This window comes from Macaca nemestrina, chromosome 18, assembly GCF_043159975.1.
Source record: "Macaca nemestrina isolate mMacNem1 chromosome 18, mMacNem.hap1, whole genome shotgun sequence".
Taxonomy (NCBI): domain Eukaryota; kingdom Metazoa; phylum Chordata; class Mammalia; order Primates; family Cercopithecidae; genus Macaca; species Macaca nemestrina.
The window spans coordinates 73,496,930-73,514,481 of record NC_092142.1 but is presented as its reverse complement, the minus strand read 5'-3'; the positions used below and the strand labels follow the sequence as shown (position 1 = coordinate 73,514,481).

Here is a 17,552-nt window from a genome sequence, read left to right as displayed (position 1 = left end):
TTCAGAGTGTGGAATCCCAATCTAAAGGCAAACATAGGTTGGGCACGGTGGTTCACATCTGTAATCCCAGCACTTTGGGAGGCCGAGGCAGGTGCATCACCTGAGGTCAGGAGTTAGAGGGCAGCCTGGCCAACGTGCGGAAACTCTGTCTCTACTAAAAATACAAAAATTAGCTGGGTGTGGTGGTGGGTGCCCGTAATCTCAGCTACTTGGGAGGCTGAGGCAGGAGAATTGCATGAACCTGGGAGGCGAAGGTTGCAGTGAGCCGGTATCATGCCACTGCACTCCAGCCTGGGTGACAGAGCTAGACTCTGTCTTAAAAAAATTAAAAAATAAAACATAAAGGCAAACGTTCAGCAATGTTTATTCTCCTTGGGGACCGCTGAGGTGCCTGGCCCAGTCATATGTCAGTTTTGCAACTCAGGCCAATGAACGGGGATGTCGACTTCTTGTCTGAGTCCTCACCTGCCCCTGCCATGTGCACCCCACTCATTCCTCCCATACAGATGTACGAAGCTCCTTGTGAGCACCGTGTGAACAAGACAGACACATTTCCTGCCTTCTTGGGCTTCCAGCTGAGTGAGGAAGATATTCCCCAGATAACTGCTCAAGAAAATTTAGAATTATACCAAGAAAAGGAGATGGAAGTAAAAAAAGAAAAAGAAAAAGAATTTTTTTTTTTTTTTTTTTGAGACAGAGTCTCGCTCTGTCTCTCAGGCTGGAGTACAGTGGTGCGATCTGCTCACTGCAACCTCCACCTCCTAGTTTCAAGCAATTCTCCTGCCTCAGCCTCCCTAGTAGCTGCAACTACAGGCATGTGCCACCACACCTGGCTAATTTTTACATTTTTCGTAGAGACGAGGTTTCATCACGTTGGCCAGTCTGGTCTCAAACTCCTGGCCTTAAGTGATCCACCCGCCTCAGCCTCCCAAAGAGCCGGGATTACAGGCATGAGTCACCACGCCTGGCAGAACATTTTTTTTTTTTTTTTTTTTTTTTTGAGGCAGAGTGTTGCTCTGTTGCCCAGGCTGGAGTGCAGTGGTACGATCTCTGTTCACTGCAACCTCTGCCTCAGAGCTTCAAGTGATTCTCCTGCCTCAGCCTCCCAAGTAGCTGGGATTACAGGCACCTGCCACCACACCCAGCTACTTTTTGTATTTTTAGTAGAGACAGGGTTTCACCACGTAGGCCAGACTGATCTCAAACTCCTGACCTCGGTCTCCCAAAGTGCTGGGATTACAGGCGTGAGCCACCACACCCAGCCAATTTTTTTTTTTTAAGGTAAAATTACGACAAGCCAAGTGTTATGGAGAACCGGATGGGAATTCTGGGCATATTTGGTCTGTTCAAGGAGGCTGGGGAGCAAAACTGTGGGCTGAGAATTGGGGGAGAAATAGGACTCACAGCAGAGCCAGTCTATATCCGTACTGAGGCTGGGAGAGGTGGGCTAAGGACAGGGGAAGCTTCCAGTAGGGCAGGTCCTCATAGTGCCTGGCTTCTTTCCACCAGTGACTCCACCTCAATTCTCCATCGTCATGGAGTACTGTGAACTTGGGACCCTGAGGGAGCTGTTGGATAGGGAAGAAGACCTCACACTCAGCAAGCGCATCGTCCTAGTCCTGGGGGCAGCCCGAGGCCTGTACTGGTACGACGGGGTGAAAAGACGCCACTAAGGGTTGGACGGGTCTGTCCACACTTCTGATACTCTCAGAGATGGTGAGGGAGCAGGCCGGAAGCCCCAGTTTCCCTCCCATACACTGTTTTACTATTTACTTTGATTACAGATAGGAGGGAGGAAGGAGGCTTAACCCAGGGAACACCAGCTCCCAGAACTGACGGCTCAATTTGATGTACACACTGCACTTATAGAGTTGGATAAGCCCTAATTTTGGAGTGGACAGATTTAGCATAAAAGTAAACATATCCAGTTACATTTGAATGTTAGGAAAGTAATGAATCATTTTTTAGTATAAGTGCATCCTGAATATTGCATGGTATATACTTATACTAAATATCAAAAATATCAAATTTTATTTTATTTTATTTTATGTTTTGAGACAGGGTCTCACTCTCTTGCCCAGGCTGGAGTGTAGCGATGTGATCATAGCTCACTCAACCTCCCGAGCTCAGGGATTCTCCCACCTTAGCCTCCTGAGTAGCTGGGACTATAGGCACACAGCACTACACTCAGCCAATTTTTTTTCTTAATATTTTTTGTAGAGACAAGATTTTGCCATGCTGCCTAGGCTGGTCTTGAACTACTGGGCTCAAGCAATCCTCCTGCCTCAGCTTTCCAAAGTGCTGGGATTACAGGCATGAGTCACTGCACCCAGTCCCAAATTTTGGATACACATTTCTTTTTTTTTCTTTTTTTTTTTTTTTGAGACAGAGTCTCGCTTTGTTGCCCAGGCTGGAGTGCAGTGGCGCAATCTTGGCTTACTGCAAGCTCCGCCTCCCGAGTTCATTCCGTTCTCCTGCCTCAGCCTCCTCAGTAGCTGGGACTACAGGCTACAAAATAGCCACCACGCCTGGCTAATTTTTTTGTATTTTTAGTAGAGACGGGTTTTCACCGTGTTAGCCAGGATGGTCTCGATCTCATGACCTTGTGATGTGCCTGCCTCGGCCTCCCAAAGTGCTGGGATTACAGGCGTGAGCCGCCACACCCGGTCACATTTCTTTTTAGTACAAGTCTGTCATATACAATTTGTGGGCATATATATATATTAGTACATTAATATGTATGTTAATTGCTTATCAGAAACTCAAATTTAATGGAGTGTCTTGTGTTTTATTTGGCAACTCTACCTATTCTCACCTGCAGAATCTATGGATTCTTAATCCCAAGGGTCCCCAAAGGTTAGTCCCTCACAAACCACCTGCAGGGTTTTAACTATACTACTACCAGTGTTATTTACTTAACATTTTTCATTACATTGACTCACTTTTTAAAAATCTGAATAAAGGCCAGGCGCGGTGGCTCATGCCTGTAATCCCACCACTTTGAGAGGCCAAGGCGGGTGGATCACTTGAGGTCAGGAGTTCGAGACCAGCCTGGCCAACATGGTGAAACCCCGTTTCTACTAAAAATACAGAAAATAGCCCAGCATAGTGCCACAGGCCTGTAATCCCAGCTACTCAGGAGGCTTGAAGCACAAGAATCACTTGAACCCAGGAGGAGGAGGTTTCAGTGAACTAATATACCACTGCACTCCAGCCTGGGCGACAAAGCAAGACTCCATCTCAAAAAAAAAAAAAAAATTGAAATAAAGTTTTTAAAAAGGACACTTTCTATTACTGCCATAAATTGAAAACCATATCACTTGCCAAAAATAGATAACCACAAATGAAACCAAAACAATGTAATTAAATTCTGGCTGGATGAGGCTGCCTGCCAGAAGTTCTGTGGTCCAACCCACATTCTCTTTGTACAGTGGAGATACTGGCAGAGTTAGACAAGTGTTAAGGATACCCAACACCAAGGCCGGGCGCAGTAGCTCACGCCTGTAATCCTAGCACTTTGGGAGGCTGAGGCGGGTAGATCACAAGGTCAGGAGATCAAGACCATCCTGCCCAACATGGTGAAACCTTGTCTCTCCTAAAAATATAAAAATTAGCTGGGCATGGTAGCAGGTGCCTGTAGTCCCAACTACTCAGGAGGCTGAGACAGGAGAATCACCTGAATCTGGAAGGCAGAAAAACACCAAACCCCAACTTTCTCCTTGATGTAATCAAAAGATTGGAGCAAATTGAAAGGAGAGTAATATTCCCTTTATATAATCTTGCATACTACCTTATCCCATACTTTTGGAAACACTGTCTTAGCTATTAATTTGAAATTATCAAGTTTGTTTCTTCTCAACTCCTTAAACTAGTGAGTTTAAGGAGAAATATTTTTGGATGTTGTAGGGGACACTCTTAATATCCCCTCCAAATGACCTCTGATCCTTTTTACTAGCTCTATATACCCATCCCCCTCTCGGCACGCTTTGCTACTAAAAGTTAACAGCTGTAATCTTCAGAGGATTGCCTGTGGGCACTGGGGCCCTTTTACCCTTATAGACAGCTGAAAGTGCTCACGAGTTTTATATCCATCTGTCCCTGACCTCCCCAACACAGTCCATAACCACTGACTGGTGTGAATGCAAAAGTCCAGTTCCTTTGCCTCCTGTGGGACATGCTCTGAGTTGTAATTGTGCCCACAGGTCTCCATGAGACCACCTGAGCCTGGGATTTCACCTGAAATCAACCTCTTGCTTGATTTATTCTCTTTCCCCATCCTGCTTCCTCTACTCCCTCACCGTTTCTCCTGGGAGGACCTTCTTTTCGTTTGTTTGGGGGACTTTGGGAGTTTCTTTTTGGGACAGAGTCTCACTTTGTCGCCCAGGTTGGAGTGCAGTGGCATGATCTTAGCTCACTGCAACCTCCAGCTCCTGGGTGCAAGCAGTTCTCCTGCCTCAGCCTCCCGAGTAGCTGGGATTACAGGCGCATGCCGCCATGCCCAGCTAATTTTTTGTAGTTTTATTAATAGTAGAGACGGGGTTTCACCATGTTGGCCAGGCTGGTCTCAAACTCCTGACCTCAAGTGATCCATCCACCTTGGTCTCCCAAAGTGTGGGATTACAGGCATGAGCCACCGTGCCTGGCAAAGGGAGCACCTTCTTGATACAATCCCTCGTACGCAAACCATGGCTCATGATCTGCTTCTGGGAGAATCTGAGCTCAGGCAGACACCATGACCACAACCCAACCTGGGACACAGGGGCTTTGTGAAACCAAAACCCTTGTCTGGAAGTCAGCGGGACCCCAGCTCCACATTCTGTTTTGACCTGAAGGATCCCAGCAAGGTCCAGCCACCCAGCCATGCCTCTGAGCACTCGGATCTGCCCAGCACTTTCCAGGCAAAGCAACACAGAGGCACCTTTGTCCTCTACCTAAAGGCACCCCTGACGCCAGACTGCATGCACTTCACAAGGGCTGTCATGCCCCCTTGTGCTATGAATCTCGTCTCTGCTCTATACTCGCGGCTTGCGATTCTCAAACCTTGCCTCTGCATCCCAGTTTTTCGCGTCTCTCCGTGGACAGGCACCCATGGTACTGTCCAGCCTCGTAAGCCCAGTCATGATTGTCAGTCCCCCCAAGAAAGTTTGGGCAAAGGTCACTAATGCTCCCTGCCTTTGGCTGTGTCAGGCTACACCATTCAGAAGAACCTGAACTCCACGGAAAAATCAGAAGCTCAAACTTCCTGGTAACTCAAGGCTATCAAGTGAAGGTGAGTATGCCCTCCATAGGATGCTTTGGGTCAAACCTGCATGACTGGTGCTAGGAGAGGGGCACGAATGTCTCAGAAAGGCTTGATTTTTGCCTTAGTTTATTTATGAATTTATTTATTTAGAGACAAGTCTCTTTCTGTCACCCAGGCTAGAGTGCAGTGAGCGAGATTGCCCCACTGCAACCTCTGCTTCCCAGGTCCAAGCGATTCTCCTGCCTCAGCCTCCCAGGTAGCCGGGATTACAGTCAAGCACCACCACTCCCGACTAATTTTTGCCTTTTTAGTAGAGATAGGGTTTCACCGTGTTGGCCAGGTTGGTTTTGAACTCCTGGCCTGAAGTGATCCGCCCACCTCAGCCTCCCAAAGCGCTGAGATTACAGGCATGAGCCACCATGCCTGGGCTTGCCTTATTTTGAGAACTGAGTTCAATTTTAGTTTCAGAACTAAGTTCAACTTTCTGTGTGCCCACCACACAACAGACTCCATCTATGCCTCCTGTTCTGATGACTGCCTTCCCTCACTGCCCATTTAGCAGGGATGGGCTAAAAGTCATTTCCCCTTAGATGCCTGGACACCACTTCTGTGTCCCTACAACACACAACGGAGGATCTTCTCAGGTCTAAGGACTCCAACTCACAGGACAGGTCTAGGCCACACTTGTCATTCAGTTACTTAGAAGGATGTCCTGCAGAAAACACAGTGTCAGCAGCGCCAAACCTTTCCCTCCAGGGTGAGTCCTCGCAGTTATCCAGGAGATACTCGCTTTGTCAGAGCCACAGGTGCTGGAGAAAGAGGCTCCCATTAGGTGGGTGTGGGTCATCCAGGCTTAGAAGCCCATGACCTATAGGAGTCAGCATCTCTGATAACAACTCTGCAGGCAGGCCTTCCAGTGTTTCTGCAAGGGACATGTCAGTTGCTGTTTTTTTTGTTGTTTTTTTTTGTTTTTTTTTTTTTGAGACAGAGTTTCTCTCTGTCGCCCAGGCTGGAGTGCAGTGGCCGGATCTCAGCTCATTGCAAGCTCCGCCTCCTGGGTTCACGCCATTCTCCTGCCTCAGCCTCCCGAGTAGCTGGGACTACAGGCGCCCACCACCTCGCCCAGCTAGTTTGTTTGTATTTTTTTTTTTTTTTTTTGAGACGGAGTCTCACGCTGTTGCCCAGGCTGGAGTGCAGTGGCGCGATCTCGGCTCACTGCAAGCTCCGCCTCCCGGGTTCCCGCCATTCTCCTGCCTCAGCCTCCTGAGTTGCTGGGACTACAGGCGCCCGCCACCGCGCCCGGGTAATTTTTTGTATTTTTAGTAGAGACGGGGTTTCACTGTGGTCTCGATCTCCTGACCTTGTGATCCGCCCGCCTCGGCCTCCCAAAGTGCTGGGATTACAGGCTTGAGCCACCGCGCCCGGCCTGTTTGTATTTTTTAGTAGAGACGGGGTTTCACCGCGTTAGCCAGGATGGTCTCTATCTCCTGACCTTGTGATCCGCCCGTCTCGGCTTCCCAAAGTGCTGGGATTACAGGCTTGAGCCACCGCGCCCGGCCTGTCAGTTGCTGTTTTAAGAGCTGCCACATCTGGGCGTGGTGGCTCACGCCTGTAATCCCAACACTTTGGTAGGCTAAGGCAGGTAGATCGCCTGAGGTCAGGAGTTGGAGACCAGCCTGGCCAACATAGTGAAACCCCCATCTCTACTAAAAATACAAAAAATGAGTGGCCGTGGTGGCAGATGCCTGTAATCCCAGCTTCTAAGGTGGCTGAGGCAGGAGAATTGCTTGAACCCGGGAAGTGGAGGTTTGCAGTGAGCCTAGATTGTACCATTGCACTCCAGTCCGGGCAACAAGAGCAAAACTCCGTCTCCAAAAAAAAAAAAAAAAAAAGAAAAGAAAAGAGCTGCTACATGGCCGGGCATGGTGGCTTATGCCTGTAATCCCCACACTTTGGAAGGGAAGGCAGGAGGATCACTTGAGCCCAGGGGTTCAAGACCAGCCTGGGCTACACAGTGAGACCTCCCCCTCTTCAAAAAATTTAAAAATCAGCCAGTCATGGTTGTGCACACCTGTAATTCCAGCTACTCAGGAGAGTGAGGCAGGAAGAGGGTGGCTGGAGCCCAGGAGATCAAGGCTGCAGTGAGCTATGTTTATGCCACTGCACCCTAGACTGGGCAACAGAATGAGACCCTGTCTCAAAAAGTAAAAAAGAAAAAATTGCTACAAAGCATTCCTATCAGCTGTTTACTGTGTAGTCCACTTACCCCCTTGATCCTGCCCAGAAGCTATCTAACAATCAGCAGTCATTTTTATTTTTATCATCAGCAACATTACTAAGGGCCATAGGTGACAGTCTACCTTTATCAGATTTTCAGGGGAACATAGCTAAGAAGTTCACTGAAAGTCAGATTTTCATACAGAAGAGCAAAAGATTTTGTGAACTCGGTGTCCGTAATTCCCAAATGCTAAAAGAATTTTAGCAGTTTTCTTTGTCATCCATGGCTGGTTTTCTTTCTTCCAGTCTTATAAGTGTCAGAGACAGCCCTCAATTAACAGCAGACAGGCCTTTTTTGCCTTTCAAATGTCTTTCCCCCTCTGCATTGGTCACATAAGTACTCCCAAAACACTGTGTCCACTACTCTCACGCTCTTCATCCAGCCTGACTATAAGATGCGCTATTCCGCCTTTCACCCCTGGTATCCCATATGGCACTAGATGTCAGAGAATGTCGGTGCTCAGGAAATGTGTGAGCAAGTGAATGAATGAATGAATGAAGGTGGATGAACCATCTAAGTGCCTTATCCCTTTTCTCACATTGCCCACATGGTACCTGGCTGAGTTTGGGGCTGGCAGCCTTCTGCACACCAGTGGTGTCAATGGCAGGTGTGCATGGGACAAGAACATACGCTCTCACTGATTGTGCTATGGTTTCTTTAAGAACACCACGTGACCACGCAGGGCTTGGGGGATGACTCACAGTCATCACACCAAAGCTGAAGGATCAGGCTGACCACCCCCCCCATAGGGTCAGATAGTACAGAGGGAATGCCCCCATGCCATTTTTCCATCTGCTTCTCTGGGAAAAGGTGAGCCAGGCAGTGGCTCTATGACCCCTCTCCACTCTCACTGAGTGGAGTTCAGTCCTCAACTGAGAAACCCTTATATTTTAACACAGTCATAATGGCAACAACTACAACTTAGCAAGTCTTACTGGTGCTTTATAACCATTATCTCAAGTAATCCCCCCTGTCATCACCCCATTTTATAGAGAAGAAATCTCTTTGTGTTTCTCTTGGTCACTGCACTATGTTAAGTTGAACCCATAATGTTAACCAATAGAGTAGCCACACAGACAGAAGTCACTACAGGAAATAAATCCCTAAGGTAAAAGGCAATTCCCTGGCAATTGTGTGTAGCAACAATCCCTGCCCTTTACTCCTCTACCCAAGATCTTGCTTGTTTCTTTCTGTCTCTAAGTTGCCTCTCTGTCTAGCTTGCAGGATTTGAGTTGAGGAAAACACAGACTTCCATCAGTTTGAAAACTAAGAGAGAAAAGACAGACAGAGTCAAATCTACAGCATATATCTCACCTCAGAAACTGGAAAATATATATCATCAATATGACGTAAAGTCTGAAATATACAGGTACATTCATGTTCTGGTACAGATTCTAACTCAGATGTGCATGATAGGAAAATCCAAATCAAACTCCTCCAAGGACCACCTAAACTCAACTCTGTTGAATGAAATTGGGTAGTAATCAAAAAATTCAGAGTTTTCTGGCAGTGGCTAGAGGGACAGGGGAAAGGGGAGACTAGTTATGGTTGTTCAGTTTCTTGGTTTTCTTTTAGCTTTGGAATCGTCCTCTGGGAAATTGTCACTGGAAGGATCCCGTTTGAAGGTGAAGAAGGTGAAGGCTGGCTCAGCCAGTGCTGGGGTTGGGTCCCCTGCCAATAGACCAGAAACTCCCCATCAGTGCTGCCCCTGGCAATTTGTTGTTTAATGTTGGAACTGCCTGGGCTGGTCAGTGGAATCGTTGGAAGCTCTTGTTGTTTCCATACTCAGAGTCCCTAGTTCTGATGCCAGCCATCAGCATCCAGAGAGATGTACGAGTACCGGAGTAGCTTTTTAAGGCTCTCATGCTATCATTTCCAGGCTGTAATTCTGAGAAGATCTACGAGCTGGTGGCTGTGAAGCGGCAGCAGGAGCCGCTGGGTGAAGACTGCCCTTCAGAGCTGCGGGAGATCATTGATGAGTGCCGGGCCCATGATCCCTCTGTGCGGCCCTCTGTGGATGGTAGGGTTCTTTCTGGTGTAAAGAGCGTGAGCCTCATGCTTATTTCACATTTGTGAAAGATTTCCTTTTCACCAGCTCTAAGGCAGTAGTTTACCATGAGGGGTGATTTTATCCAGGGAACATTTAGCAATGTCTGAAAGCATTTTTGTTTGTTATAAGGCCAGAGTGTTAGGATGGGGTGTGCTACTGTCATCTAATGAATAAAGGCCAAGGATGATGGGTGAGCACAGTTGATCGCAGGGATTATGCCTGTAATCCCAGCTACTCAGAAGGGATTTGAGCGCAGGGATTATGCCTGTAATCCCAGCACTTTGGGAGGTTGAGGTGGGCGGATCATCTGGGGTCAGGAGTTTGAGACCAGCCTGGCCAACATGGTGAAACCTCATCTCTACTAAAATTAGCTGGCCATGGTGGTACATGCCTGTAATCCCAGCTACTCAGGAGGCTGAGGCACAAGAATCTCTTGAACCTGGGAGGTGGAGGTTGCAGTGAGCCGAGATCGTGCCACTCTACCACTGCACTCCAGTCTGGGCTACAGAGCAAGACTCCGTCTCAAAAAAAAATGTTGGCTGGGCACGGTGGCTCACGCCTGTAATCCCAACACTTTAGGAGGCCAAGGTGGGTGGATCACCTGAGGTCAGGAGTTCGAGACCACCCTGGCCAGCATGATGAAACCTCGTCTCTACTAAAAATACAAAAATTAGCCAGGTGTGTTGGCGCATGCCTGTAGTCCTAGCTCCTCAGGAGACTGAGGCGGGAGAATCACTTGAACCCGGGAGGCATAGGTTTCAGTGAGCTGAGATCGCGCCATGGCACTCCAGCCTGGGCAACAGGGCGAGACTCCGTCTCAAAAAAAAAAAAAGAATGCTATTCAACATCCTACAATGCATAGGACAGCCCACCACAGCAAAGAACTATCTGGCCCAAATGTCAATAGTGTAAGGGCTTCCAAAGGGCACTGTTTTATCCAAAGTGGTTTGGAAGGGCAGATTACTTTCCTCCTGCCTATTTCCTTCCTTTCTTTTTGTCTGTATCTGTCTATTTATCTTTTTTCTTTTTCTTTTTTTTTTTAGACAGGAGGTCTCATTACGTTGCCCAGGCCAGAGTATGGTGGCTATTCACAGGCAGGATCATGGCACTCTACAGCCTCGAACTCCTGGGCTCAAGTGATCCTCCTACCTCAGTCTCTAGAGTAGCTGGGACAACAGGCACCACCACAGCAGGCATTATCTTGTTGTCTTTTTGTCTTTCTCTCTCTCTTCTTTTTCTTCTCTCTTGCTTTATTTTTGCCTATCTTTCTCCTCTTTTCATTCCTCCTTGTCTGCCTTCCTTCCTTTTTTCAGCATCGTTGGGATTATTTCCTTGACGCAGACTTTTATCTCACCACATCATCAGCTGCTTCTCCGTAGCTTCCTTACACTGTCTCCCTCCCTGGAAGCATCTCTCTCTCCTATCCTAGACCTAAATCTCGCAGACTTTCCACAAAGCCCAGACAAAAAAGAGAAGGGGCCGGGCGCTGTCTCATGCTTGTAATCTCAGCACTTTGGGAGACCAAGGCGGACAGATCACTTGAAGTCAGGAGTTCAACACCAGCCTGGCCAACATAGTGAAACCCCATCTCTACTAAAAATACAAAAATTAACTGGGCGTAATGGCACACACCTGTAATCCCAGTTACTCAGGAAACTGAGGCAGGAGAATTGCTTGAACCCCAGAGGCAGAGGTTGCAGTGAGCTGAGATCGCGCCACTGCACTCCAGCCTGGGCAACAGAGGAAGACTCGGAAGAAGGAAGGAAGGAAGGAAGGGAGAGAGGGAGGGAGGAAGGAAGGAAGGAGCCATGAGTCCAGACTTTTGAGGCAGCTTCCAAGAATGTTCTCTCTACTTACAGAAGTCTCTAGCATGAGGACTATTCTTCAAGGCCTTCTCACAGATGGTCTGTCGGGAAAACCTCTCACACTACCCAAGAGGGTCTCATCTGTCATCTCTCCTCTCCCTTCATCCACATCCCTACCTTTCAGAATGAAAAATCAAAGTCACATCATAGTTTCTGTCTGAAACTTTCTCTTCATCACCACAGAGCAGAAGTGCAGACTTAATGATGCTTCCTGAAAAATTGGTCTTTAGGGTGAATGAGAAGCCAACAGTGATTTATACAATGCCGTCCTCCACTTCACTCTCTCCTCTGTCTTCTTTCTTCTTCTACCAAGCTCCCTTACAACCTAGAGTCCTCCTAGTATTAAGGAATCTAACACCAGAGACTAATTCACACTAAGATGTGAGTTTACCCCTTCCTATGAGGTGTTTGTGTTTTAAAAGTTGATCAAGTAAGATAACTTTATGTCACAAAGGCATGAGTGCTGATGGTGGTTTAGGCGCCAGCCAGACCAGGGGGAATGCAGTTTCTAAGCAACTGTGCAATGTAGAAATGTCTTTGTGTTTTTAACTTGGCTCTCAGCTCCCTGCTCTGGTCTAATTTTCTGTTCATTCATCCACAGAAATCTTAAAGAAACTCTCCACCTTTACTAAGTAGTGTATCGAAATCTAAACCAAGGATTCCCTGGACAAGAAGCTGGCAGAGGCACAAATTGGACATCTCTCTCTCTCTCATATCCTTTGTTATTGAGTTATTTATGGGTGCAAGGAGTGGGAGCATTTATCTGTTACAAATAGAAAATAATTCCAGTCATACAGGACACATCCCACTCCAAATGATATTTCCAAAAACATATCTCTGACAGTAACTTTGATAGATGGTTTGTCAAATGTATCTTTCTGGGTGTCCACACCTCTTGGCAATGTAATTTGCAGCTCCTCCCATCCACAAATGAAGTCTCTTTCCCCCACCATTTCAATCTGGGCTGGCATTGGGACTTGATTTGATCAATAGAATGTGGAAGAAGTGACTGTGTGCCAGTTCCAAGCCTAGGTTTCAAGATGCCCTTTAAATGTCTGTTGCAACCTTACCCAGCCATGAACATGTTGAGTGAGCATGCTGGGAATGAGAGACCACATGAAGCAGAAACATGCTTTCCTAGCTGAAGTCATACTAAACCAACCAACATGGCAGCTAACACATGAATGAGGACAATCAAGACCAGAAGAACCACTCAAGCAGAGCCCAGTCCAAATTGCCCATTCACACAATCAGGAGCTAAATAAATTACTGTTGTCTTAACACTAAGTTTTGGGGTGGTTTGTTACACAACAGAAGTAACTGGGCAAACAGTGTTCAATTCTTCCTCTTGCCCAAGGAATCAAGTACAAACTTCCTATTCAGATATCCATAGCCTTATGGATATATCCCATACCATACTTTCCAACCTGACTTTCCAATCAGATCCCAGAGTTCTCCTACCAGAGACTGCAAAGTCTAATACTTTTAGGGCCTAGGAAGGAACCTAAATGAATGCTTTGTGCCTGGAGGGGGCTTTAGTGAACAGATGAGCAAGAACAGCATCTGCTCAACTCCAATCTAAACTTTGTCACATAGAATGGGATTCCAACATTTCCAGAGCTTGTCAAAAGAGCTAGAAAGTTGGATTTTTCTGTGATGTCCTTATTTTTAAAGCTTAGTATCTCATTAAACATTATTTTAAGCTGGGCACGATGGCTCACGCCTGAAATCCCAGCACTTTGGGAGGCCAAAGCAGGAGGATCACCTGAGGTCAGGAGTTCAAGACCAGCCTTGCCAACATGGTGAAGCCCTGTTTCTACTAAAAATACAAAAATTAGCTGGGTATGGTGGCCACATGCCTGTAATCCCAGTTACTCAGGAGGCTAAGGCATGAGAATCATTTAAACCTGTGAGGTGGAGGTTGCAGTGAGGCATGATTGCACCACTGCACTCCAGCCTGAGCGACAGAGTGAGATCCCGTCTCAAAAAAAAAAAAAAAATTATTTTAATGCTGATAGGACAAACAAAATATGTGCATATAGGAGCTGTCAGATTTTAATCCCTGCCAGACTGAAACCTATGTTTGTGGTGCTTTCATTCTAGATTTTTTTTTTTTTTTTTTGAGACAGAGTTTCACTCTTGTTGCCCAGACTGGAATGCAATGGTGCGATCTTGGCTCACTGCAACCTCTTTTTCCCAGGTTTAAGTGATTCTCCTGCCTCAGCCTCCCAAGTGTCTGGGATTACAGGTGTGCACCACCACACCTGGCTAATTTTTGTATTTTTAGTAGAGACGGGGTTTCACCATGTTGGTCAGGCTGGTCTCGAGCTCCTGACCTCAAGTTATCTGCCTGTCTCAGCCTCCCAAAGTGCTAGGATTACAGACATGAGCCACCATGCCTGGTCTCATTCTAGATTTCTTATACTTTTGTTCATGGTGTGTGCTTTGCCTAGGATACACTAACCCCTGCCTCTAAAGTTACATTTTTTTCAGAACTCATTCTAAATCATTCAACAGCAAATGTGCTAGCCATTGTTTCAGTCACTGAGAAGACAGCAATAAAAATACATTTGGATCTTGTATTCTAGTAATCATCTCTGATGAATAAAATCATGGCTGATTTTTATTATTATTATTATGAGACAGGGTTTCACTGTGTTGACTAGGCTAGTCTTGAACTTCTGGGCTCAAGTGATCCTCACATCTTGGCTTCCCAAAGTGCTAGGATTACAGGCATGACCCACCACACTTGGCCTTATTTTTTTTTTATCTTTTACTTATCCTTGATTTTTTTTAAACCTAGAACATGTCTTTTTTCTGTAAATAAAAAATTCAGAAGAATATAAACAATATGATTCTTTTGTAGAACTTATTGGTAGGTATTACTATTTTCTTTCCTTTCTTTTTTCTCTTTTTTTTTTTTTTTTTTTTTGAGGCAGAGTCTGCTGTGTTGCCCAGGCTGGTCTGGAACTCCTGACCTCAAGGGATCCTCCCATTTAGTCCTCCCAAAGTGCTGGAATTACAGGCGTGAGCCACCATGCCCAGCCATGTTTTCATCTTTAAAATCATTTGTTCTATTTACTGTAGAAGTTACAGTGAAAATTCTCCTTGGTAGATGAATTATTCATACTCTGGCAGATCCACAATTATTATAGGTGAATTTACTGTAAAACTGAGAAAATTGAATTTTCAGGGCCTTTTATTTGCACAGGATGCCTTCCAAGGCCCTGTACCTGATTTTTCCCAACACTTATGTATGAAAATTTCCAGATACACAGAAAAGTTAGTACAATTGTACTCTGAATAACCATATACCTACCACCTAAACTCTACAACAATTTATTATATTTGTTTTATCACATACCTGTTGATCTACTTGTGCCTCTTTCTATCCATTAATCCATCCTAATTTTGTATGCACTTCATTCCTAAACACTTCAGCATTTATGCCATTAGCTGAAGTTTACCTCTGTATGGGCTTTTTTTTGGCGGGGGGGGGGTGTGGAAAGGTAAGTTTTTGCTGTGAAAAATTTGTGTGAAAGGCACAAATCTTAAAGATAGCATTTAGATGAGTTTTGCCAAATGCATACATATGAGTAATCCAAGCCCTATCAAGATAATGAACATTATGGCTGGGCGGGGTGGCTCATGCCTGTAATCCCAGCACTTAGTGGGGCTGAGGCAGGTGGATCACCTAAGGTCAGGAGTTCAACCAGCCTGGCCAACATAGTGAAACCCCATCTCTACTAAAAATACAAAAATTACCTGGCCATGGTGGCACATGCCTGTAGTCCCAGCTACTCAGCAGGCTGAGGCAGGAGAATCACTTGATCCTGGGAGGCGGAGGTTGCAGTGAGCTGAGATCATGCCATTGCACTCCAGCCTGGGTGACAAGAGTGACACCCTATCTAAAAAAAAAAGTTCCAGAGCTAAAAGATTATTCATATGGCACGAAGTGATCTCCTACTAGTCCAAAGTTCAAAAACATTTTAATGAAGTCCATTTATATATATTTTGTTTGCTTTCCAATGGAATACTATGTTTATTGAGGCAAAATCACATTATTTTTAGTTCTTGGAGTCAACAAGCATACACAAATGTTCTTCAACACAGTTATTAAAAATACAAGATCAAGTTGAATGTGCCAAAGAGATACCACTCAGTTGGGTTTTCTAGAGCCATCAGGAAGAAAATTAGAGAAGGGATTTATGTGGTTGGTTTCCATAGCTTGATAGACCAAACACAAAAAAAACTGCCACAACAACAAACAGCAGAATTTTTATCCATACAGGAATAGAGTGTCCCTTTTTTCGTATTTTCTCACTTGACATCTGTCGAGGGAACATACTTACAAACATATTTAGATGAAAATGACTCCTCCATCCTCAAATCACTGAGTTCTAAAGGCCGGCCTGGAGCTCCTTTGATTGGTCTGCGGCAACTAGCACTAATTCTTGTTGGTGTAGCTGCTTCACAGGGGAACATTTCCTTAGGAATATCCCTTTCTACCCTTCTTTCCTGTGTTTTTTCTCCCACTTCAGCTCTTGTCAATGGTGTATTTGGTGTTCTTCTGGGTATGTCTGAGAATTCAGTGACTGACAGAATAGGAGATGCATGCTTGAAATTTCCATTCACCCTATTGACAATTAAGGATTCATTGTTTGAAGCCATTATAGTTTCAGCTATGGGAGTACTCGCTGAAATTACTGCACCATCTATACGAAAATATTCTGAAGTGTGCACTCTTTTCCTTGGAGTTCTTCTTGACTCTCTTGTAGATTCCCTAGTTTATAATGCCTGCAGAGGTCTGCCTTTTGGAGATCCACTTGTTCATTCAGTCCCAGTTATTCCAGCTTGAGAATAGCTCTTGTTGTGCTCAACTCTTCTTTGTTTGAGGGTTACTGGAGTCTTTGCTCTGCCCTTCAGCGGTTCTCTCTTCTCAAGCTTGAGCTCTATTTTAGGGTCTTCTTCATTGTCACTATATCTGTCAGAATCATTACTTCCATTCTGCCTTGTATTTTCTGCTGAAGAAGAAATTGTTGGCAGAGGAGAAGATCTTGATTCTGTTCTTTGCTCCCTCGCTTTCAAAAGGTTTTTCTCACATAGCTTCCTGGTTGTTCCCACAATAGGACCAGGATTCACTCCGTATTTCACAAGCTGATCCAAAAGATCTTCATTAATGAGTTCTGTTACATCTAGACTGTCTTTATCATTTGTCTGGGTTTATCAGTTTTCTTTGTGGCTTTCCTGTCGGCGGCGGGCCCGGAGTCGAGACGCCTGTGGGCTAGCGCTCTCGTAGCTGGAGAATTCCTGGGGCCCGTTGCTGTTGGCGCTGGCGGCGAGCGGCGGCCCTGCCAAGTGACTTGAGACTGTTTAGTAGCTCAGATCCATTACAGCTGTTTGAGATTGAAGAGACTGTGTAGGCAAAGTCTTTTAAGTGAGCTCTTCAACCCCATGAGAGGATACACATGAACTGGACTGTCCTACCCTTTTTACAGGCTCCGAAATTCAAAATATTGAAATATTTAGAAATTATTCGATTAACTACTATCCTTTGGATACAGATAACTCCTTCACTAAAGCGTTAGGGACAAGCAGCAGGAGTCACAGTTTTAATATTTTCATCTCCATTCCAAAATGGATCGATAAATCATACAACTTTCTCCCGCCCGAAAGTTCAAATAAAACGCGCTGGGAAAAAAAAAAAAAAACCTTTTATTTTTTCCGGGGCGGGCACAAGGTGACGGACGTAGATTGCTGCCAATTGTAGGAGGCTTCCTCGAGAGCGGTCCCGCCTCGTCAGTTTATGAACAACTAGCCAATGAGAGCGCCGCTGCTTCAGCTAGCGGGGACCCATTGAAGAAGAAGACTGAGTATTGGCCACAGCCTAGGGCTTCTGTCCAATAGGAGCTTACCTGCTGGCGGCTCTGGCGGGAGCTTGAGCGGCTCCGGAAGTGGCCGTTGGCGTAGGTGCATTCGGAGTTCTGCTGAGGTAACTAGAGAGTCTTCGGCGGGCTCGCGAGCCAGGCCGCGGCCTACTGGTTTCAGGTGAGGAGGGGTCTTGCTTCTCCCCAGGCCTTGGGCCTCTAACTCCGGGATAAACTTCCCCACGCCTGA

General features: G+C 45.9%; 2 protein-coding genes and 1 pseudogene across 9 annotated transcripts in view; 2 read left to right on the top strand and 1 right to left on the bottom strand.

The window, feature by feature from the left end:
* Positions 1-12,716, top strand: part of LOC105491539 (mixed lineage kinase domain like pseudokinase) — a 31,136-nt gene extending 18,420 nt beyond the window's left edge. For 5 of the 7 annotated variants that reach the window (XM_071084941.1, XM_071084948.1, XM_071084947.1 and 2 more), the window contains 6 exons: positions 1,510-1,645; positions 5,188-5,269; positions 8,738-8,889; positions 9,096-9,154; positions 9,400-9,540; positions 12,037-12,716. In XM_071084941.1, coding sequence (XP_070941042.1) covers positions 1,510-1,645; positions 5,188-5,269; positions 8,738-8,889; positions 9,096-9,154; positions 9,400-9,540; positions 12,037-12,071 — 605 coding nt within the window. In that variant the 3' untranslated portion in view covers positions 12,072-12,716. Of the gene's footprint in view, positions 1-1,509; positions 1,646-5,187; positions 5,270-8,737; positions 8,890-9,095; positions 9,155-9,399; positions 9,541-12,036 lie in introns of those variants that run through there. The other 2 variants (XM_071084942.1, XM_071084943.1) reach the window with 2 other exon arrangements.
* A 2,731-nt stretch (positions 12,717-15,447) lies between these two features.
* LOC105491540 (lamina-associated polypeptide 2, isoforms beta/gamma pseudogene) lies at positions 15,448-17,411 on the bottom strand (annotated as a pseudogene).
* The window catches only part of LOC105491282 (ring finger and WD repeat domain 3), a 49,906-nt gene continuing 49,709 nt past the window's right edge, over positions 17,356-17,552 (top strand). The window contains exon 1 of one of the 2 annotated variants that reach the window (XM_011757516.2): positions 17,356-17,483. The gene's annotated coding sequence lies outside the window, so the exon portion shown is untranslated. The remainder of the gene's footprint in view (positions 17,484-17,552) is intronic. The other variant, XM_071084939.1, reaches the window with a different exon arrangement.